This window comes from Syngnathus scovelli, chromosome 2 (assembly GCF_024217435.2).
Source record: "Syngnathus scovelli strain Florida chromosome 2, RoL_Ssco_1.2, whole genome shotgun sequence".
Lineage (NCBI taxonomy): Eukaryota > Metazoa > Chordata > Actinopteri > Syngnathiformes > Syngnathidae > Syngnathus > Syngnathus scovelli.
This window is the reverse complement of record NC_090848.1, coordinates 3,382,678-3,403,378: the sequence shown is the minus strand read 5'-3', so window position 1 is coordinate 3,403,378 and position 20,701 is coordinate 3,382,678. Positions and strand designations below refer to the sequence as shown.

At 47.1% G+C, this 20,701-nt stretch overlaps 1 protein-coding gene across 6 annotated transcripts in view; it reads left to right on the top strand.

Moving 5' to 3' along the window:
* Positions 1 to 217: 217 nt before the first annotated feature.
* huwe1 (HECT, UBA and WWE domain containing E3 ubiquitin protein ligase 1) overlaps positions 218 to 20,701 on the top strand; it is a 29,211-nt gene continuing 8,727 nt past the window's right edge. For 2 of the 6 annotated variants that reach the window (XM_068649852.1, XM_068649850.1), the window contains exons 1-60: positions 219 to 281; positions 2,228 to 2,295; positions 5,069 to 5,115; positions 5,232 to 5,299; positions 5,484 to 5,582; positions 5,718 to 5,924; positions 6,002 to 6,154; positions 6,267 to 6,329; positions 6,443 to 6,520; positions 6,592 to 6,639; positions 6,723 to 6,891; positions 6,985 to 7,085; positions 7,627 to 7,777; positions 7,854 to 7,981; positions 8,050 to 8,190; positions 8,279 to 8,384; positions 8,469 to 8,576; positions 8,652 to 8,753; positions 8,856 to 8,936; positions 9,092 to 9,198; positions 9,360 to 9,537; positions 9,608 to 9,699; positions 9,774 to 9,976; positions 10,126 to 10,183; positions 10,261 to 10,437; positions 10,524 to 10,769; positions 10,919 to 11,052; positions 11,134 to 11,246; positions 11,312 to 11,488; positions 11,605 to 11,821; positions 11,895 to 12,017; positions 12,116 to 12,353; positions 12,521 to 12,868; positions 12,995 to 13,117; positions 13,206 to 13,301; positions 13,399 to 13,668; positions 13,741 to 13,893; positions 13,971 to 14,098; positions 14,212 to 14,293; positions 14,368 to 14,544; positions 14,629 to 15,177; positions 15,251 to 15,446; positions 15,523 to 15,690; positions 15,803 to 15,951; positions 16,027 to 16,093; positions 16,206 to 16,429; positions 16,525 to 16,736; positions 16,815 to 16,997; positions 17,216 to 17,388; positions 17,470 to 17,609; positions 17,686 to 17,761; positions 17,832 to 17,930; positions 18,005 to 18,132; positions 18,216 to 18,375; positions 18,510 to 18,738; positions 18,819 to 18,994; positions 19,069 to 19,158; positions 19,339 to 19,499; positions 19,601 to 19,643; positions 20,314 to 20,628. In XM_068649852.1, the coding sequence (XP_068505953.1) occupies positions 5,255 to 5,299; positions 5,484 to 5,582; positions 5,718 to 5,924; positions 6,002 to 6,154; positions 6,267 to 6,329; positions 6,443 to 6,520; positions 6,592 to 6,639; positions 6,723 to 6,891; positions 6,985 to 7,085; positions 7,627 to 7,777; positions 7,854 to 7,981; positions 8,050 to 8,190; positions 8,279 to 8,384; positions 8,469 to 8,576; positions 8,652 to 8,753; positions 8,856 to 8,936; positions 9,092 to 9,198; positions 9,360 to 9,537; positions 9,608 to 9,699; positions 9,774 to 9,976; positions 10,126 to 10,183; positions 10,261 to 10,437; positions 10,524 to 10,769; positions 10,919 to 11,052; positions 11,134 to 11,246; positions 11,312 to 11,488; positions 11,605 to 11,821; positions 11,895 to 12,017; positions 12,116 to 12,353; positions 12,521 to 12,868; positions 12,995 to 13,117; positions 13,206 to 13,301; positions 13,399 to 13,668; positions 13,741 to 13,893; positions 13,971 to 14,098; positions 14,212 to 14,293; positions 14,368 to 14,544; positions 14,629 to 15,177; positions 15,251 to 15,446; positions 15,523 to 15,690; positions 15,803 to 15,951; positions 16,027 to 16,093; positions 16,206 to 16,429; positions 16,525 to 16,736; positions 16,815 to 16,997; positions 17,216 to 17,388; positions 17,470 to 17,609; positions 17,686 to 17,761; positions 17,832 to 17,930; positions 18,005 to 18,132; positions 18,216 to 18,375; positions 18,510 to 18,738; positions 18,819 to 18,994; positions 19,069 to 19,158; positions 19,339 to 19,499; positions 19,601 to 19,643; positions 20,314 to 20,628 (8,758 nt within the window). In that variant the 5' untranslated portion in view covers positions 219 to 281; positions 2,228 to 2,295; positions 5,069 to 5,115; positions 5,232 to 5,254. Of the gene's footprint in view, positions 282 to 2,227; positions 2,296 to 5,068; positions 5,116 to 5,231; positions 5,300 to 5,483; positions 5,583 to 5,717; positions 5,925 to 6,001; positions 6,155 to 6,266; positions 6,330 to 6,442; positions 6,521 to 6,591; positions 6,640 to 6,722; positions 6,892 to 6,984; positions 7,086 to 7,626; positions 7,778 to 7,853; positions 7,982 to 8,049; positions 8,191 to 8,278; positions 8,385 to 8,468; positions 8,577 to 8,651; positions 8,754 to 8,855; positions 8,937 to 9,091; positions 9,199 to 9,359; positions 9,538 to 9,607; positions 9,700 to 9,773; positions 9,977 to 10,125; positions 10,184 to 10,260; positions 10,438 to 10,523; positions 10,770 to 10,918; positions 11,053 to 11,133; positions 11,247 to 11,308; positions 11,489 to 11,604; positions 11,822 to 11,894; positions 12,018 to 12,115; positions 12,354 to 12,520; positions 12,869 to 12,994; positions 13,118 to 13,205; positions 13,302 to 13,398; positions 13,669 to 13,740; positions 13,894 to 13,970; positions 14,099 to 14,211; positions 14,294 to 14,367; positions 14,545 to 14,628; positions 15,178 to 15,250; positions 15,447 to 15,522; positions 15,691 to 15,802; positions 15,952 to 16,026; positions 16,094 to 16,205; positions 16,430 to 16,524; positions 16,737 to 16,814; positions 16,998 to 17,215; positions 17,389 to 17,469; positions 17,610 to 17,685; positions 17,762 to 17,831; positions 17,931 to 18,004; positions 18,133 to 18,215; positions 18,376 to 18,509; positions 18,739 to 18,818; positions 18,995 to 19,068; positions 19,159 to 19,338; positions 19,500 to 19,600; positions 19,644 to 20,313; positions 20,629 to 20,701 lie in introns of all 6 variants that reach the window. The other 4 variants (XM_049754488.2, XM_049754486.2, XM_049754483.2 and 1 more) reach the window with 4 other exon arrangements.

The window sequence follows — 20,701 nt, the reverse complement described above, 5'->3', positions numbered from 1 at the left end:
ATTTAAATTCAGAATTGTGCAAACCACGCAGACACACTGCCATAGATACAATTTGAATTAATAGAATGTCTTTACCATTTTTTTTTTTTTTCGTAAAATGTACCCTAAACGCGTTGCTGGAACAAATGACTAGCGTTTTTTTTCAAAGTACTTTTTTTTTTTAAACATGGGAGTGCCCCCAGCCCCGCCCCGGTAGACGCAGCACGCTGCTATTCTCGCGAGATCTCGTCTTGCCCTCTCACTTGTTAGTTCAAGATGGAGACGTGCAACACGCATTCGAGGTAAGCACAAATACTTGTTTAGGCCAGTGTCTTCGTGGCTTTTTAAAGCAGCTATTTTGTCCTCGTCGAAATAATTGTGTTAAGAAACTGCCTGCTTTCGTGTTCTGGAGGTCACAAATGTTTTCGAAGGGCTGCTACACTGGCTGTAGCGCCCTAAAGCGCCATTTTTAATGTAGCCATGATCCACTGATCGAGCATTGTGGCGAGCTCTCGTTGCTATCTTAGCAAGCTAGACAGGCTAGCACCCGCTGATGTTCTTCCCTTCTCCCGCGTCTGTTTCGGCTACAACATCGCTGTTTTTTGGTCAGTTATCACTCGCTTTCCTCATACGACCAGATAACCAATTAGTATCCGGGAGAAATATTCCGACGTGTATCCGGGTGCTAATTTGACTTTGTAATCTGCGAACGTTAGCTGTTAACCCCAAACCCAAACTGGTGCCGAGGTGACAGGCATTAGCTTGAACGAACCGTGAAGACACCATGTAAAGACGGCTACGCTTGTGGAATATTTAAAAAGCTAACTGCGTCGTGTTAGGATATATTCTTATAACCAAGCCATAATATTGTGTTTCACTCTTTGATGACCTGAAGAAATAATATTACATCCGTTTTACGTATGTTAGAACAATCAAAGTGTGCTTTAATGAAAGCTCTGATACGGCGTGTCTTTATACAGATTGCAATAAGAACGTAGGGAGAAAATAATGGCTCGCCCTGTGGGGTGAATTTGATTCCACCGCAAATCCCTTGAGTGCGCCAGTATGATTTGACTTGGTCACCGATTGTTCTCATAGTCAGGCGCCAGTGATGACACTGACACGAAGGTGTTCAAATGTTGTTTTAACGCAAAACTCACGCAGAACAGATGCGTTGCGGATGCAATGCGTCCTTACGCAAGAGAAAGAAAGCATTGGAGTCTGCACCAGCTGCGCTGCGTATTCGTGTGCTGAGCTCTGTCAAATTTCCATAAGGTCGCCAATATTTCCAAATAAATTTCAAAATAAAAGCGTTCTGCCAACTCCTTTGTTTTTATTTTATAATTTATTTAAAAAAAATTACATATCGGCAATATACAAACCACCCCTTGCAGCTGACTACATAGCATGACACAAGTCGGGAATTTAAAGGACAAAAAAAATAGCTTGAAATAAATTAAACATGACTAAATAAACACTTAAAAAGTACATACATTTCAGTTTAGTAACAGAAGCGCACGTAAAAAAAAAAATCACAAAATGTCCTAAGTTACACAACTGCACATCAACGAAAAAGTACACGTTTGTTTATTTAATGGAGCCTACATACACTAGTTCAACCTAATTTTAGTCTTACTGAATAGTTATCGTTTGATATTTTGTCACTTCTTTTCAAGTCATTCCTTTTGGAAGGAGGTTGAACAAAAAAAGCCATACCAAAATGAAATTATATCGGCAGCATTTTGTAGAAAAACAAAGCTATTTTTGGCTGTTCAACATCAAATAAAATTAAGAGCACAACAAAACTGCAATTAATTACAAATGTGTACTTTTCCAATGAAGCTGGAAGCTTTTGAATTGTTTCCTCGATTGTTCTCCGGCGGGTCGCGCCACCAGTCTCATCGGCACCGACGGCCAGCCAGCCGTCTGCTAGCATGATGCTACATACAACGTGGCTCGTGTCCAGTTTACTTCTGCTGTCAAACATTCCAGAAGCCACGTCTGCGTTTAAATTGGAAGGAATTTTTAGGATATCAATTTTTTGTTTTTTTGTTTTGGGGAAATAACAGATTTCCTGTTTCTTGTTACAAACATTAAAAACAAAACCTCTTTGATCGTGTGTTGGGGAACTTGCCAACATGCAAGATAACAATTCTCTTCTTTTTTTTGTTGTCTGTTACGATCAACAGAAGTAAAAGATTGCTAATTGTCCTTTCCTGTCATTTTCCCCCTGAAAAAATCTTTCTAGACACTGAGACAAGCCGCGAAGCATGCCAGTGAACCGAGTGCCGGAGCTATTGAACCAAAGAAGTTCTGGTATGTACCGCTTCATCCTGTGCTCCTAACTTGTCAGATATTGAAACAAATATGTGGCAAGATGTCAGTTCAAAACGTCAATTTTTCAGATAACTTAACGTCGTGGTCGGCATTTAGTCCACCGCAGAGTAGCAGGGTGTCCATTGTGACTCAAAGAAAAAAATTAAGCGTGCCGCTCCTTTGTTTGACTTGCTGATTAATTGGGACAATGCGTCCACTTGCACCATGTCCGGAATGTGCGTCTGGTTTCACCGGTGATCGGCATACGGCTTTTCTGCTTGCCCCGTTCGCGGCAAAACTGAACGGACGAAAAAAAAATGGCTCGAGCCGTCTTGTTACTCAGCACACAAAGGTTTGCGGCAGCGAGATCAAATGCAATTGGAGCAAAAATCAAATGGAAAGTGATTTCTTTCCTTTTCCGACACGCCTTTGTCTGAACACAAATATTCTCAAATGCAGAACGGCGCTCACAATTTATGAAATGACAACGCTGTTCACATCAATGATTTTCTTGTGCTGTCGAAGTCTCCACGGCGACGTCGCTGCCGGCGTACGTGTGCCATTCAAACGATCTGCCGCACAATGGATTTGATCCTTGTTGATGTGTCTTCCACAAAAATGTGTGTGCCGAGTAACATCAGCCTCCCCCTTTCTAATTTTGTTTCCGCTGCACACCGAGGATGAGGCTCTGAAATGAAACTCATTTGGCGATTACAGCGGATTTTTTTGTAAAGATTCATATTTTTTTTAAATTATTTTGGTTTTTACTGGCTTTTCATGATCCCTACAAATACACACTTAGTACAATTTATCGTGAAACATTTTTATACACTAGATCATTTTCTTTGCAAACATTAGTGTATAAAAGTCGTAAGGCACTAAAATATTTGTTGATTATGCCAGCATAAACTTTGACAATTTAACATTCGACATCCCAACATGTAACAGCAGATCGACCTTTGATAAGTGATTTAACCAGTATTATTTTTGTGGTATGTCAGCTTTGTTTAGATATTTGTAGCGGTATTTGGGCATTATGGTACTGTGTCATTTTTGCTCACTAAGATTCACAATATGATACAAGCACTGCTATAAATGCAATGTCACTCTGAGTATATTTTAGTTGTGAAACTCGTTTTTGTGTCCACATATACTGCCCTGCGGTGGCCAAGTGTTTTTTATTATTGACATTGTATTTGTTGTTACTACGTTATATGGTTTTTATGAAGGTTTTTTATTATTTTTATTTTTTTTTTTGGGTGGAGGCTGTCACAGATTAGTGGCATTTCCAACAAGTCACGCTCTGCATTTAGTACTTCAACTTCAATCGAGCCAATTCCTTCTGAGGAGTCCGAATGGTGTGTGTTGTCTAATCGGAGCCTTGTCATTGCTCACTTTTTGCACACTCGCCGCACGCCAATGCCTATGTGCTATGTTCACGCGCGAGCAACGTCACTCTTGGTTTGAGAAGCAGGAAAAAAAAAAAGAACGATCACGTTTTTTTTGCCGAGCCCGATCTCGTTGGTGTCGCCCGTGTTTTTTTTTTGTGTGTTTTTTTCTGCCGAAAACCAAGTGAGAAGCGCAAGTGTGTGTGTGTGCCTGTGAGTGAGTGTGACGACAATGATTCAGCGAGTTGCTCTATGCGTTGCTGCTCGCTAGCTGTTAGCTTGCTAGCTAGCGCGTGCTACGGCTGTCCGGTGATGAGTCAGGAGGGTAAGAAAACGGAACCAGTCGTCGCAAAACGCCCGTCGCACCTTTTTCCCCCCCGACTTTCCCCGCATGCCATTGTCGAGCGCCCTTGTCTCCGCGAGTCGAGAAGGCATCTGGGAAGGAACTGCGGGCTTTTTTTCCCCCCCTTCGGCCTACGCAGCCCCGACCTAAATTTGGAAAGCGTCAGGTCAAGATACTCTGCTGGCTCTCCTAGTTGTGGATTGACAGCTGCGACTCGGATGCTCCCAAGACACGTTTAGGCCGAAGGTTGTTCCCAGGCTCAGCACACGCTCGTTTTTCGTGTGATTCGGCCAAATTGTACGCAGTCTCGGGCTAGTTGACCGCTTTGAAGTGCGTCTCTTTCTTGACACACTTGAAAGCGAAACGGGCTAACAACAACTCCCGCACGCAGCCAATGTTGCCGTCCCGTGCCGTGCGCTTGTATTTATTGCTCGCGCCTTGAGTGTGGACTCGACCTCAATCAAGTATGTTTCGTCGTGCCGGATGTTTGTGTAACACGATTCCCGGCGTATACGTTCGCGAATTGTCAACATTTAACACCGAGCGGGTGTTAGCATGCTACTGACTTAGCTAGGTAGCCACCTAGCCCCCAACTTTAAGCTGTCGGCGTTGAGTGTTTGGAATTGCGGTGGTCACGCCACTTAAGGGCATACAAACATATAATTGTACATTACAATAAACGCGATCGGAGCTCCGAGGCCAGTCTGAGGCGACGTCCGGCGTCTGTTTTACCCGTCGCCGTTCAGTATTTTTCCTAGCTAGTCACCGGCCAATGCGCTTTCTGTAAGTTTGCTTTGTGATGACTCCCAACAGTCACCCGACAAACTTCTCATTTAAAACACATTTTTCTGCGTTGCGAGATCACACATTTTGTCTTCTCATCACTGTCCATGCCGTTTGAGTGATTTATAAACATCTTGGCTTGGTTTACAAATTAGTTTTTCAAACAAGTCTGTTCTAGATGCACACAATAAAACAGTACAGCAATTGTGTACACTTCAAATTTGCAGCTAAATGTTTGCTTTTTGTCATCCTCTTCTAGGTGAAGTGACTCAAACATGCCGTTAAGCGGCCGTTTCCAAATCATCTGTACGTATACCTTCAAATCACATTCACTGTTTCTTGATTGCGTAAATAAATCGGTGTGAAAACCAGTAGTTGTGTATCTGAAAAACATGGTTATTAATATGCATGTTTTTCGACAGGAGCTTCTAATAGATCACCAATCATGAAGGTGGACAGAAGCAAGTTAAAGAAAACCCCCACGGAAGCTGTGAGTACACGTGATCATTTTCTGCATGATAATTTGTAGTAATCCTGGTGCTGACTCCAATTGAGATGTCCGCACTGTCAGGACCTAATTTTAGACTTTTAACTTAGGATGTGAATGTTGAAACAAAAGTGATTGGTGCATTCCATTGCTCCATCTTGAACACTGTGTCCCTTTGAACCTGCAGCCCGCTGACTGCCGGATACTTATCGAGAAGTTGAAAGCATGCAGTGATGACCAACTGCTTGTTGAACTACAGCACATCAAGACCTGGAATATTGGCAAGGTAATTTCTTTAGAATGGGGGGGGAAAAAAACAATTGAAGAGTTTCATTCCAGGAATGTCATAGTGTGTGTCCATATTATATGATTTTGACAACCTTACTGGAATCAAAAAGTCTTTCTTGTCTTTGGCCGTTAGTGCGAGTTGTACCACTGGGTGGATCTGCTGGACCGCTTCGATGGCATTCTGTGCGATGCGGGCCAGACACTGGAGAATATGTCATGGCTGCTGGTGTGTGACCGGCCCGACAACAGCCAGCTCAAAGCGCTGCTTTTGGCAGTGCTCAACTTTACAGCGTTGCTCATTGAGTACAGCTTCTCCAGGCACCTTTACAGCTCCATAGAGGTAGGTTCTATCTAACTCATAATGAAGTATTTTTTGGCCTCATATAGCATATTTGACCATCTGTTCCTCCTTTGCAGCACTTAACAACCCTGCTGGCGTCATGTGACATGCAAGTGGTCCTGTCTGTGCTGAACCTGCTCTACGTCTTCAGCAAGCGTTCCAACTACATCACAAGACTAGGATCTGACAAAAGAACACCTCTCTTGGCACGCCTGCAACATCTGGCTGAGGTTGAGCAAACGTTAATGTTTCTTTTTTTTTTTTTTTTCTCGATACGATGATCTCAGATGTCCCTTGAACGGAAAAAGCTAGATTGTTTTGTCTCTTTTGGCTCTTGTACAGAGCTGGGGAGGAAAGGAAAATGGCTTTGGCCTAGCTGAATGCTGCAGGGATCTTCTTATGACGGTAGGAGTGTCTTTATTGACCCATTTGGTAATGCCGTGTTAGGATTTTGCCTCAATCAATCAAATATATTTTGTTTGTCCCACCCCGACTGCCTGCTACTTGTGCCTGACCAGAAGTACCCTCCCAGTGCCACCACACTGCACTTTGAGTTTTATGCTGAACCAGCTCCAGAGGTCAAAGTGGAGCGGAAGGTAAAGCTCGATCAATATAATTGAAGAAAAGTCAGAGGCGGCTTTAAATGTTAAATGCGTTTCTCCTGCAGACAAGCAGCAACACTCTACACTATATTCACATTGAGCAACTTGACAAGGTATGCACTGATTCAATTACAGGATCAACACAGGAGTTTTATTTTTTTTTTTCACGGTGTACTTTTTCCCTCCTCCCTTTCAGATTTCAGACAGTCCATCTGAGATCATGCAGTCGCTCACAGGCTTGTACAACATCCCGAAAGACAAGCAGACATTGCTCTTCACACACATTCGTCTGGCTCACGGCTTTTCGAATCACAAAAAGAGGCTGCAGGCCGTGCAGGCCAGACTGCATGCCATCTCCATACTGGGTGGGTTGAAACGAATGGCTTCAGATGATGAGCAACTGTGTCCACGGGACGTGCCTCCATTCCTAAAAGCTCCCTTTTTTTTTTTTTTTACAGTTTATTCAAATGCGCTTGGCGAGTCCACCAATAGCATCCTGTATAACGGCTTGATAGAGGAGCTGGTGGATGTCTTACAGATTACAGACAAGCAGCTTGTGGTAAGTGACGAATGTCTTTGTGACTCGGTACGGCGCAGTTGTTCACTACATGTGTTGCTACACTCTTTGTGGTCAAGTATCTGTTGCTTAAAGCGTTCTACATGGCCGCAGAGATGTTGTCTGGTTGCTCTTCAATGGCTTTTAGCATTGTGTAAGCTTAAAGATGGCAAACGAAGGAGAAGTTGGGTTTTATTTAGTTTCTTTAAGACGCAAGATGTGATTTTGTTTGAGAGTCAATTCGAAATGTCAGACACATTCAACACATAGGACCCTCTTTTTTTTTTTTGGTTCAGCTTGTGCAAAACTGCACCTTGTTGCAAAGTGAGTTGAATTGAGTTCACTCGTACCAAGCGTGAAATAGTAGCAGGACAATCACAGAATTTTTGCTTGCAAATCAAAGCAATAAAAATGTCGTGTTGAAATACCCCACCCCGTTAGTCAGCTCGGGCAAAATTGTCCTCGTGACCCCTCTGCCAAGACTTGCAGGAATTAAATTGAGGCCAAGTTTGAAAGCCACCCTCTTCCTTTCTTGGCACTTCAGGATATCAAGGCTGCATCTCTGCGCACTTTAACCTCCATTGTCCATTTGGAGAGAACGCCCAAGCTTTCCAACATCATTGACTGCACCGGCACCGCCTCCTATCATGGCTTCTTGCCCGTGTTGGTGCGCAACTGTATACAGGCGATGATTGGTGAGTGTCCTTTTGGCGTCCGATTTGCTTGACACTTAATACTAAGGAGTTTTTCTCTTGAACCGCTTCTTTCCAGATCCTCTGATGGAACCATACCCGCATCAGTTTGCCACTGCACTCTTTTCTTTCCTCTATCATTTGGCCAGCTATGATGCTGGGGGTGAAGCCCTTGTCTCTTGTGGAATGATGGAAGCCCTCTTAAAGGTATACCGTACTTCCCTGTCTCATCAAGATAGGTCCCTTTTTTTTGACATCACGATGTCCCTCTGCAGGTGATCAAATTTCTGGGAGACGAGCAGGACCAGATCACTTTTGTAACAAGAGCGGTTCGGGTCGTGGACCTCATCACCAACCTTGACATGGCTGCCTTCCAGTCACACAGCGGCCTTTCTATTTTCATCTGCAGGCTCGAGGTCCTTCCCGCTTTGACACGTCGAATCGTTGAAGCGTAAATGTTCATACTTAACCGTTCCGTCTCCGGGTTTTTCTACACGTACGTAGCATGAGGTGGACCTATCAAGGAAAGAGTGCCCATTCGTCATTAAGCCAAAGATCCGAAGGCCAAGGCCCACTGTCGAGTCTGAAGACATGGACACAGACATGGAGAGTAAGTGGGCTGAAATGAATCTCTTTTCGAAATATCGACGGCATTCGATATCACGTGCTAAGATGTCATGATGATACAAAACAGCGTCTGAGGTTGCCATGGAAAGCAGCCCCGGGCCATCGTCTTCTGCTTCCAGACCGGAAGTGGAGCCGAGCGCACCGCCGAGTAGCGCTGCAAACACGCCACGTGCAGGTAGACGCGTGTGCGCGCCGCATTGGTCACACAATGTACACGTGTTTGAAATAGTTTGCGTGACCTTTTGTGCAGGCATGCAGTGTATCCCCCAAAGGGCAGCTCTCTTAAAGTCGATGCTAAATTTCCTGAAGAAAGCCATCCAAGACCCTGCCTTCTCTGATGGCATCCGCCATGGTGAGTTGCACAGATGGAGCTAGTCAAGAGCTCTGCCTCAGACTATTGAACACACACTTTGCTGCTGATTTCCTGGTCACGTTTTATTTTTTTTCTCTTAAGTCATGGATGGATCCTTGCCTACCTCACTCAAGCACATCATCAGTAACGCAGAATATTATGGACCCTCGCTGTTCCTTCTTGGTGAGATCCTTTTGTGCACTTCAGAAAGTATTTTATTATGAAAGAATTTTAGAATCTCCTGTACAGCACATTGTTGTCATTTTACTGCTGTTTGTGATTTCAAACAATAATAACGCTGTGTTTTTTTTTTCTCCTGTTTTTTTTGGCTGGTGTAGCAACCGAGGTTGTGACGGTGTTTGTGTTCCAGGAGCCATCTCTGCTTTCCTCTCTGCAGGACAATGGCCTCACTGATGTTATGCTTCATGCACTTCTCATCAAAGATGTATGTTTTGTCAACTAACTTTCTGACATTTAAAGGAAAAAAAAAAAAAAAACATCTTTGTTGTCAGCTGGGTTTGGCTGTAGCCAACGTAAAGTATCTGCGGGATGTTTAGTAAAGTGACGACCTGTTGATGTGTATTCCGAACCTTCACTTGATTTTAGGTTCCTGCGACACGTGAGGTCTTGGGATCTCTCCCTAATGTGTTCAGTGCCTTGTGCCTGAATGCCCGAGGCCTCCTTTCCTTTGTGCGGTGTCAGCCCTTTGAGCGCCTCTTCAAAGTGCTCTTGTCCCCCGACTACCTACCTGCCATGCGACGGCGACGCAGCTCAGACCCTTTGGGTGAGTTGTCCTGCGGTGACCTTCCTTTGCGGCCCCTTGAGCGGTATTCTTTGTCTCCTTCCCTCCACAGGGGACACTGCATCAAATTTAGGAAGTGCTGTCGATGAGTTAATGAGACACCAACCAACGTTGAAGACAGATGCCACCACCGCAATCATTAAGGTAGTTTTGAAGCGGTCCGCTTTGTTAAAATCAAAGCGACGATGCGTTCTAACCAAGTGGTCTTGCTGTCGTAGTTATTGGAGGAGATATGCAATTTGGGCCGAGCTCCCGAGTATGTGTGCCAGAAACCGTCTATCCAGAAAGCCGACGGAACCGCGGCCGTGCCGCCGGCACGCTCCAGCCATGCTGCCGAAGAAGCTTCAAGTGAGGATGAAGAGGAAGAGGAGGCCCTCCACACATTTAGCCAGCAGCAGGGGGAGGCAGAGAGCAACAGACAGTCAGTGCCACTTGAACTATATGACACTGGGTTGATATATCACAATGCAGCGACACTTTTGATATTCTTCATTTTGAATGAATGAATGAATGGTTTAAAATTCACTCTGTACTTCCTGCTTCCTTGTTTTAACGCTCACCTTGTTTCAGGGTGGTGGGAACCGAGGAGCGGATTCCTATTCCTTTAATGGATTACATTTTGAACGTGGTAAGTGTTGAGTCTTTTGTCAGAGCCTTTTAACTCTCGCAAAACCATAACTGACGTGAGCTGTGGCTATTTTCTAGATGAAGTTTGTGGAATCCATCCTCAGCAACAATACGACAGATGACCACTGTCAGGAGTTTGTGAACCAGAAGGGGCTCCTCCCACTGGTCTCTATTCTGGGCTTGCCCAACCTGCCCATAGATTTTCCCACCTCAGCAGCCTGCCAAGCTGTTGCTGGAGTGTGCAAGTCCATTTTGGTGAGTTGAATTTCGCTTATTTCAAAGCAGCATTCAACGATTGACTAAAATGATTATTGTCATGTACTTTTGTCATATTGCTGAAGACTCTCTCGCATGAGCCCAAAGTACTTCAAGAGGGATTGTGCCAGCTGGACACTATTCTCTCGTCCCTGGAGCCCCTTCATCGGCCAATTGAGGTTCCCGGGGGATCTGTTCTTCTGAGGGAGCTGGCTAATGCCGGCCACGTCGCCGATGCCACTTTGTCGGCTCGTGCCACGCCGCTGCTCCACGCGCTGACTGCCGCGCACGCCTACATCCTCATGTTTGTCCACACCTGTCGAGTGGGACAGGTAAATAGTCAGGATCTAATCCCCTCTGTGATGTTTACCAAGCTCCTCAGTACAGTGCTCCTTCCTCTGTGTCAATTTCAATAGCAAACTGACGCGAGTGATTACGTTTTGATTTTGTCAAATTGGCTGAACGTCTTATCTTTCAACAGAGTGAGATCAGGGCAATCTCAGTCAATCAGTGGGGATCTCAGTTGGGTTTGACTGTTCTCAACAAGCTGAGTCAGCTCTACTGTTCGCTGGTATGGGAGAGTACTGTTTTGCTCTCCCTTTGTACGCCCAACAGGTATAAACACAATTGATGATCTCCTTATTGTTATCACCTTGGCCCACTATTAGCCTCCTAACTTCTTTTTGTCTTGAACAGTCTGCCTCCAGGCTGTGAGTTTGGCCAAGCGGACATGCAGAAACTCTTACCCAAAGAGGAGAAACCCTCCAATAGTGCTGCAACGAGCACCACCCCTGGCTCCAGGAAAGCGGGTAAGTTTGTGATTTGATTCAGCTCGAATTCTTGTGTATCTTAAACACGTTTGTTGTATCAGTAGAATCCGAGGCGGTGGAGCCATCTGGTAGCGGCGGGCTATTGGAAGGCATGGGTTTAGATGGCGATAGCTTGGCTCCCATGGAGACAGACGAGCCCACGTCAACAGACCCGAAGGCCAAGTCTAAGCTCACTCCAGCGATGGCCACACGCATTAAACAAATAAAACCCCTCCTCTCAGGTGAGTTTATTTTGATAGCCCACATCAAGATTAGGATCGAAACCTTCTCAACAGTTTGAGTCTAACTGCAATAAGACCTGTATGTAACGTTTCACTGCCGTCTTTCCTATCTTCAGCGTCATCTCGTCTCGGAAGGGCACTCGCCGAGCTTTTTGGCCTGCTGGTGAAGTTGTGTGTCGGCTCCCCGGTGCGTCAACGGCGCTCCCATCACGCCACAAGCACAGGCACGACGCCCACGCCCGCCGCCCGAGCCACCGCTTCGGCTCTTACAAAGCTCCTCACCAAGGGTCTGAGTTGGCAGCCCCCACCCTACACACCCACCCCTCGCTTCAGGTGTGACTTTTGTGCGCAAATGATGTCGCGTAGCAAACAAGGTGCTCATGTTCTTATGCTCTGCTTCTCACAGACTGACTTTCTTCATCTGCTCTGTTGGCTTCACCTCCCCCATGTTGTTTGATGAGAGGAAGTATCCGTACCACCTCATGCTGCAGAAGTTTTTCTGCTCTGGTGGACATGACGCCTTGTTTGAGTAAGTTATTGAGCAAATAGCTCACATACTCACAAACTTGTATTGATGCTATCATGTATGACCTGAATTTCAACGGTTGGCTTGCCATTTATTTGTAGGACTTTCAATTGGGCCCTGTCAATGGGTGGAAAAGTTCCCGTGTCAGATGGTCTGGAGCATACAGAGTTACCAGATGGGACAGGAGAGTTCCTGGATGCGTGGTTGATGCTGGTGGAGAAGATGGTCAATCCCAGCACTGTGCTGGACTCTCCACATTCCCTGCCAGCAAAGATGCCTGGGGTCACCCCAACCACACCCCAATTCAGTGCTCTTCGGTTCCTCATAGTTACCCAGAAGGTAAGTCTCCTTTAACTGTATGAGGCAAAGAAGTCTAATTTTAACCATCATCATCCACATCTTGCAATCCACTACAATTAGATTTTAACTAAACATGTAAAGTGTTAAATTATCAATCTGGTCAGATCCAAGATGTTAATAACAAATGTTAACTCCCCCTTTTTTAGGCTGCATTCACCTGCATCCGCAGCCTGTGGAACAGGAAGCCGCTGAAAGTTTATGGAGGCAGGATGGCTGAATCTATGCTGGCCATCCTTTGCCACATCCTGCGGGGGGAGCCGGTTATCCAGGAGCGCTTGGCCAAGGAGAGAGAGGGCACAGTACGTCCAGATGACGAGGGGGCTCCTTCTTCTTCTCTGGGACAAAGTGGAGCACCGGGTGTACCTGCAACCAGCGGAGAGACACCAGCATCCACGGCACCAAGTGCTGGAGTGCCAGCTGTGGGATCGGCCGAGGAGTCGACTAATTCCACACCAAGACGTGACCCCCAGGTCAACCAGGCACAGCTTACACAGGTCTGTCAGAATTGATTTTTGAAAACATGGTTTTCACGCCATTTGCTACATTTCGGCTCCCTATGTATTTGTGAGCATTAGTTTTTTTTCCATGTCCGAAAGTAAAAGTCATGTTTTCCATTTCAGCTGATAGATATGGGGTTCTCAAGAGAGCATGCCATGGAGGCACTATTGAACACTAGTACCATGGAGCAAGCCACAGAATATCTTCTTACTCACCCTCCTCCTCACCTTGGGGGAGCAGTAAGGGTAAGCTTAAATCACAAATAGCATGCACCTTTGAAATAATCGGCACGCAAACTAAGGCCACTGACAATCTCGATCGTCGTCTGTCTAGGATCTTTCCATGTCTGAAGAGGACCAAATGATGAGAGCGATTGCTATGTCACTTGGCCAGGAGGTCAGCATGGAGCAACGTTCCGACTCCCCTGAGGTGTGCCTTTCTCACTGTTCAAATTGTATTCAATACCTGACAGAGGAATTGAAGGTCATGAATGAAGAGATGAGTTGCTGATAAAATGACCTTTTAGGAAGCGGCACGTCGGCGCGAGGAGGACGACAGGAGAGCCAGGGAGCGAGCAGAGGAGGAGGAGGCCCGCTGCCTGGAGCGCTTCATGGAGGCCGAACCCCTGGACCCGCAGGAGCTGCACACCTTCACAGACTCGATGCTCCCCGGCTGCTTCCACCTGTTGGATGAGCTGCCCGACACGGTCTACAGACTCTGTGACCTGCTGATGACAGCCATCAAGAGGAGTGGCCCCGAGTACAGGGACCTCATCCTTGGCCAGGTCGTCGATCAGGTCAGTCGTTTTAATCTTCAGGGTGTCATACGCGTCTTGCACGGCTCCACCCTCTGACCATTTTATTTTTAGGTGTGGGATGCGGCGGATGTGTTGATCAAGGCGGCTGTGCCTCTGACTACAAGTGACACAAAGACTGTGTCCGAATGGACTAAACAAATGGCCACACTGCCCCAGGCATCAAAGCTGGCCACTCGAATTCTGCTGCTCACGTTGTTATTTGAGGTAACAGATATTTTTTTATAGCAGGACAGTAACTTTAGCCCAGGCAATCATCATTTATTTCCCCCCCTTCTCTAAAGGAACTGAAGCTCATGTGTACCACAGTAGTAGAAAAGAGTGGCATTCTCGATTTGCTGATTAAGCTTCTCGAGGTGGTCCAGCCATGTCTGCAGGCGGCAAAAGAACAGAAAGACATTCAGACACCAAAGTGAGTTTGCGTCAGCTCGAAATGGCCTCTGACCTGAAGAATAGCCGCATAACTGAATGTTACATCTTCAATTCTGAACACGCACATGCTGAATCTTGCTCATGTTCCTGTAGGTGGATCACACCAGTCTTGCTGATTATTGACTTTTATGAGAAAATGGCAGTATCTTCACTACGCAGATCGCAAATGAACAAGGTAAAATATCTGCGAGCTATATGTGTCGTGTTGGGTTGTGTACTACTACAATGCTGTTCTTGGGCTCTCTTCAGTATCTTCAGCCGAATGGGAACAACTGGAGATGGTTTGATGACCGCTCAGGCCGTTGGTGCAGTTACAGCGCTTCCAACAACAGCACTATTGACTCTGCGTGGAGGGCCGGAGAAACGAACGTTCGCTTCACAGCCGGACGCAGACGATACACGGTTCAGTTTAACAACATGGTGCAGGTATTTGTGCGAAACCTGGACATGACCTTTTGAACTTTCTTTACGGACTCCTTTGTAATCTAACGAGAGTCGCTGTTGGTGTAGGTAAATGAAGAGACTGGCAACCGGAGGCCAGTGATGTTGACTGTTCAGAGACTTCCACGCTTGCCCAAAGCGGCCAAGGCGGGCTGCGTAACAGACCCTGAGAAAGAAGAGGGAGACCGGTGCAAAGTGGAAGAAACTCAGACCTATCTTGACGCCGGGGCAGCAGTGGAAATGAGTATCCCCAAGGATGTTTCCAGCCATCCCAAGGAGGCGACCTCTGGCTCGGCGGCGCCTTCCCAGGAGCCGGACTCTTTGCAAGGCTCGACTGTCGTAGGCCTGAGTGACGACATGACCACCGTTCTTATCCGCGCTTGCGTCAGCATGATTAGCGTCCCGGTGGACCCAGACACCCTGCACGCCACGCTGCGTCTCTGTTTGCGTTTGACGCGAAATCACCACTACGCCATGATGTTCGCCGAGCTCAAGAGCACTCGAATGATTCTTGGACTGACGCAGACCTCCGGGTTCAATGGCTTCACACCTCTTGTCACGCTGCTCTTCAGACACATCATCGAAGATCCAGCTACTCTTCGGCATACTATGGAAAAGGTTTTGATGCCCTTCTGTTTTTTTATAACAAAATTTGTAAATGTATGCTGAAAGAGTTCATCTGTTGCTCCAGGTGGTGAGATCTGCAGTGACCAGCGGAGCAGGCAGCACCACCTCAGGGGTGGTGTCCGGCAGCCTTGGCTCAAGGGAAATCAATTATATCTTGCGTGTGCTGGGCCCTGCCGCGTGCCGTGATCCGGAATGTTTTGCCGAAACCGCCAGCAATTGCGTCCGCATCGCTCTGCCCGCACCCCGCGGAGCTGGCACAGGTGAGCGGCTCACCATTTTTAGCCGTTAGTTTTTCCGACTTGCATTCATTCCGTTTTGTTACCCGTCTTCCCGCAGCCTCCGACGACGAGTTTGAAAATCTTCGTATAAAGGGGCCAAATGCCGTGCAGCTGGTGAAAACCACTCCGCTGAAATTGTCACCCCTACCTACCATTCCTGACACCATCAAGGAGGTCATATACGACATGCTCAACGCCTTGGCTGCATACCATGCTCCTGAAGAACGTAGGATATTTTCGTTGGCTCTCGAGCAATTCAAATTATTTGAAGGCAAACCTCTCCCTCATAGCTTCACACTTTAAATTATTACAACACAATGTTTTTTTTTTGGTTATAGCTGAACGCCCAGAAGAACGTGTCTCAGCTGTTCCTGGCAGCCAAGACCTGTGCCAGATATTGCAGGACGTCGGCGACGATGTTTACCAACAGTACCGTCTCACTCGACAAGGCAGTGACTTTGACTCCCAGTCCGCATTCCATATCAATGTGAGCTTTAGCGACGAACAGTAACATTTCAGAAGGTGTGGTTAAAACAGATAATAATGGCTGCCTTCTCCCTAGTCTCAAGTTTTTGCTGCGGATGGAGCGGTGGCAGAGTCATCCCAGTCTGGCACGCCACAAGGAGAAGGTGAAAACAAATTGATTTTAGTTGTCTCACAAAGTAGCCTTTTAAAAAAAAAAAAAAATGACAAGTTGAGATGTTGTCACTCAACTGATGTACACTGCATGAACATCCTTAGCCTCCACTCCCGAGGAGATGCGTGAGGGAAAGAAAGAGCAGGAGGGTGATAAGAGTAGCAGCTCAGAGGAGGCTAAGGCGGCAAAGGTAAAGGCGAGCAAACCTCTCATGCCTACCTCCACCATCCTGAGACTGCTGGCTGAACTGGTGCGCTCCTATGTTGGCATTGCCACACTAATTGCCTCTTACTGCTACACTGCAGGACAATCTGAGCTTATTAAGGAGGTGGGTAACAACTTCTGCTTGATGGACGCTTAGTTGGCGTCTCCCCTTTCAGTACAAGTTTCCCCCCTTCACTTGTTACATGTCCGTCCCGACAGGATTGCAGTGTGCTCGCTTTTGTGCTCGACCACTTGCTGCCTCACACCCAAAATTCCGAGGACAAGGACACCCCTGCCTTGGCCCGTCTTTTCCTTGCCAGCCTAGCCGCCGCTGGCACCGGCACCGATGCCCAGGCTGCTCTGGTTAACGAGGTGAAAGCTGCCCTCAGTCGAGCTTTAGGAATGACCGAAGGTGCTGAGAAACATGCGAGGTAAGCGACGTTTGTAAATGCACTCTGATGGCCGTTGATTGGTGTTGCAAAGTTCCAATGTTCCTCTGTGTCCTCCAGGCTTCAGGCAGTGATGTGCATCATCAGCACCATCATGGAGTCGTGTCCCTCCACGTCCAGTTTCTATAGCACAGCAGCAGCCAAGACGCAACATAATGGCATGAATAATATCATACGGCTATTTCTCAAGAAAGGACTGGTCAGCGACTTGGCTCGTGTGCCGCACAGCTTGGATTTGTCCAGGTATGAAATCAGGAATAATCTCATTCACCATCCGAGGGTATGGATTCTCTTAAGAGCAGATATACATTGTGTGCTGTAGCAAGATTGAAAAAAATGGCTCATAAATCCAATTTCAGATAGCACAACTGTGTTTTAAGAGCAAATTAGCTTTTGTGTATTTTTGTGTCCGGTAAAGTATGGTGAAGCGATGACAACTAATTCACATTTGATTGGTTTAGCCCCAACATGGCCAACACGGTGAATGCTGCCCTTAAGCCTCTGGAGACTCTGTCCCGCATTGTTAATCAGCCCAGCAGTTTGTTTGGGAGCAAAGGATGTTCCAACAAGAACAAAACCGAAAATGACACAACGGGCGCTGCGAGGGATAGCAACAGCAACACTCAAGATCAAGGTATCCGCGTTCGACATGGTACACCGGATGCTCTCCAGTGTCTGGAAGGAGCAACTTAGCGATCTCTGGGATCTGTTACAGGAGAATCTGGTGAAGCCGAGCCAGTGGAGGGCAACCACAGAGTGCAGGGAGCGGACAGCGACTTGATGGATGGAGAAACGGAGGGAGACACGGTGGTCATTGCTGGTCAACCGGAGGTTCTCAGCACTCAGGCTATGCAGGTGATTAGCATTTTTGATTAGTATTTGTTGCTGTTTCAATACGTGTAAGTGTGACAATATTTACATGTGCGTGAAGGTGGAGAATGAGTTGGTGGATCTGATTGATGAGCTACTTGAGAGAGACGGCGGTACCGTCAGTAGCGCAATCATAGGTAAGCCTTAATTGGAGGTCTGCGTTTATTTGTGCAGCGACATTTCTGACCTTTTTCATTTTCCCGTCAGTCGGGCGAAGTGCTGAGGATGAATCACAAGAGGATGTGCTGATGGAAGAGGCCCCCTCCAATATTAGCCAGACATCTACTCTTCAGGCAAACCGAGAAGGTGAGTGTGGGGGGAGAACACAGTTTGAAGTTTTGTAAGCTGTACGTCTTTTAAAATTGCCCTCTTATGATTAGACTCCATGAATATCCTGGAACCAGAGGATGAGGAACACACGCAAGAGGAAGACTCCAGTGGCAGCAACGATGATGACGACAGCCAGGATGAGGAAGAGGAGGAGGAGGAAGACGAGGAGGAGGACCCGGTTTGGATTAATACACTTTTTAATAAGATGTCGCATCAAGTGGTGTCGCTCGTCCAAATTCATGACTCTCACTTGCCCTTAAGGATGACGAGGAAGGAGATGAGGATGATGACGACGAAGGTTCAGAGATGGAGTTGGATGAGGATTTCCCTGACATCAACGCCGCCCCTCATATCCGCTTTGAGCGATTTGACAGGGATGATGACCTCATCATCGAGTTCGACAACATGTTCTCCAACAATGGTAAGCAGAGCGCTTGTCGGCTTTCGGCACTTGTAACTCGGCAGCCACGATCGGTCGCGAACGTAGACGGGAAACTGAAGTATATTGCGAAGCTTTTTCCTAACGTCGACCTCCGTTTTGTGTTCTTCCATCAGCTGACATCCCTCCCTCCCCAGGCAACATCCCTAGCGCCCACCCACTGATGGTGCGCCACGCTGACCACGGTTCCCTCACCCTAGGTGTGGCCGGCACTAGCAGCCGTCTGGCGCAAGGCATGGGTCGCAGCCAGCGGACGCTCAGGCAGCTCACTGCCAACAGCGGGCACACCATCCATGTCCACTACCCTGGAAACCGCCAGCCCAACCCTCCCCTCATCCTGCAGAGGTCAGATGCCTTGTTGACCTTTGAACTCTCGCACGCCTAACAGCCGCCTGCCCGTTTCTAAACATTTCCACCGCATCTAGGTTGTTGGGACCCAGTGCCGCAGCAGACATTTTGCAACTGTCCAGCTCGCTACCTCTCCAGTCTCGCGGCCGAGCCCGTCTTTTGGTCGGAAACGAGGACGTCCACATCATTGCTCGCTCCGATGACGAATTTGACGACTTTTTCCACGAGCAGAGCAGCACGGGGGGTCAAGCTGGTGAGATGATTTTTGTTTTCGATGTATATCGTTGAGTTTATAATTCTTGACATGTTGGTTTTCTGTTTTTCTAGGCACCCTCTCAAGCATTCCTACCGCCTTAACTCGATGGACAGATGAGTGTAAAGTGCTGGATGCGGAAAGCATGCACGACTGTGTCGCAGGTGAGCAAAGTTGTGACACTTACTTGATATGAATGCTGCAGCACGGAAAGTTCTCTCACCAAAGTTTTCTGGGTCAAGCTCGGGATGATTTATTTTTCTGCTTTCAATGCAGGAGCACCAACAGCACGTTTTATGTTCCGTACCCCAGCTCAAGATGAATTTGTGATGTGTTATTTGCAGTTGTGAAGGTGCCCATCCTGCAGCATCTGGAAGGTCTGCGAGACGAGGAGTTGGAAGAGCGCAGGGAAAAGCGGAGGCGGCAGCTGGCGGAAGAGGAAGAGTCCAAACAAAATGAGCGGAGGGCCTCCGGAGCTGAGCAGACCAGGGAGCAGGGCCTGCAGGTAGGCTTGCTGATGATTCGATTACGCACACGAGAGATGACTCGATAAGCTGCCGTTGACAAACGTTCACTTTGTGTCTTGTTCTGCTTTCTCGCTCGTAGGGTTCTGGATTGGGGACAGTTAATGGTGCAGAAAGCACAGCAGGTACTGACTTGCGTTAAGTGTATTGTGTGTTCTTTTGAAAGAAACCACAGGAGTCGACAGTGCATGCTCTGGGATGAGGTAGTAGTTTGTATAGTTTTAGGATCACACCAGATCTGGGAGATAACTATACAGTCTACTGTCTTTCTTAGGGCAGCGCCACAGCATCTCGGCCATATCGCCGGCAGGGGAAAAATCTGCTGTCTGAAGACCTGAATGTCATTCTTTTGAAACTGGTTGTGTTGTGGTGAGGTAGTAAGTTGTGTTGTTGTTGGGGAACAGGATTGTACACCCCGTTCAGGAGATAACGATGCAACCTACTGCCTTCCTCAGTACGACTGTTTAACATCTTGTGTTTGCATGTGCTCAATTTCATCCAGTGAAATTTCATGTGGGCCCCAAAACGTCACATGTTGGGTCGTCGCAAGGACTTTGACTCCAGTTATGAGAGCTGCCCGTTATCAGGCGACCTCTTTGTAATGGTTTCAAAGGTCATGCAACAGAAAGTAGCCATAGTCATGTTTTTTTTCACACGCTAATCTTCTCACATCAGAATATAAATTGTCGTCGTGCTGTCCCATGTTAAATGATTTCACTCAGCCATTTTCAGACCCTTTTTTGCCCTCATTCGTGAGGTAAAAAATAATATTTTTCCCATATTTTTGTCTTTTAGAGGGTGAGCAGTCTCAAGGAGTTGCAGTGTCTTCTCTAGACCCACCGAGGGTGTCAGAAGGCTTCCTTACTGCGCCACCTTCTGGAGAGGTCACGCCCACTACGCCAGCCCCGCATGAACAGGCCCTAGTTTCCTTGGAAACCGCAATCAATCAGCAGGTCCACCAACCGATGGCTGGCCTGCTGTTGGCCGAGTCGCATGCCAGCTCATTGGCGGCTCTGGCCGGCGCTCGACTTCCACCTTTGGCGGCAGCCGACAGGCCTAATAGTGAAGCAGAAGCATCTCAGATGGAAATGTCCCCAGCACCCACAATCGGTAAGAGAGGCAATGGCGGAGAAAGTAGTAGAGCTCTTTGTAAAAAAAAAAAAAAAAAAAAAAATTCTGCCTC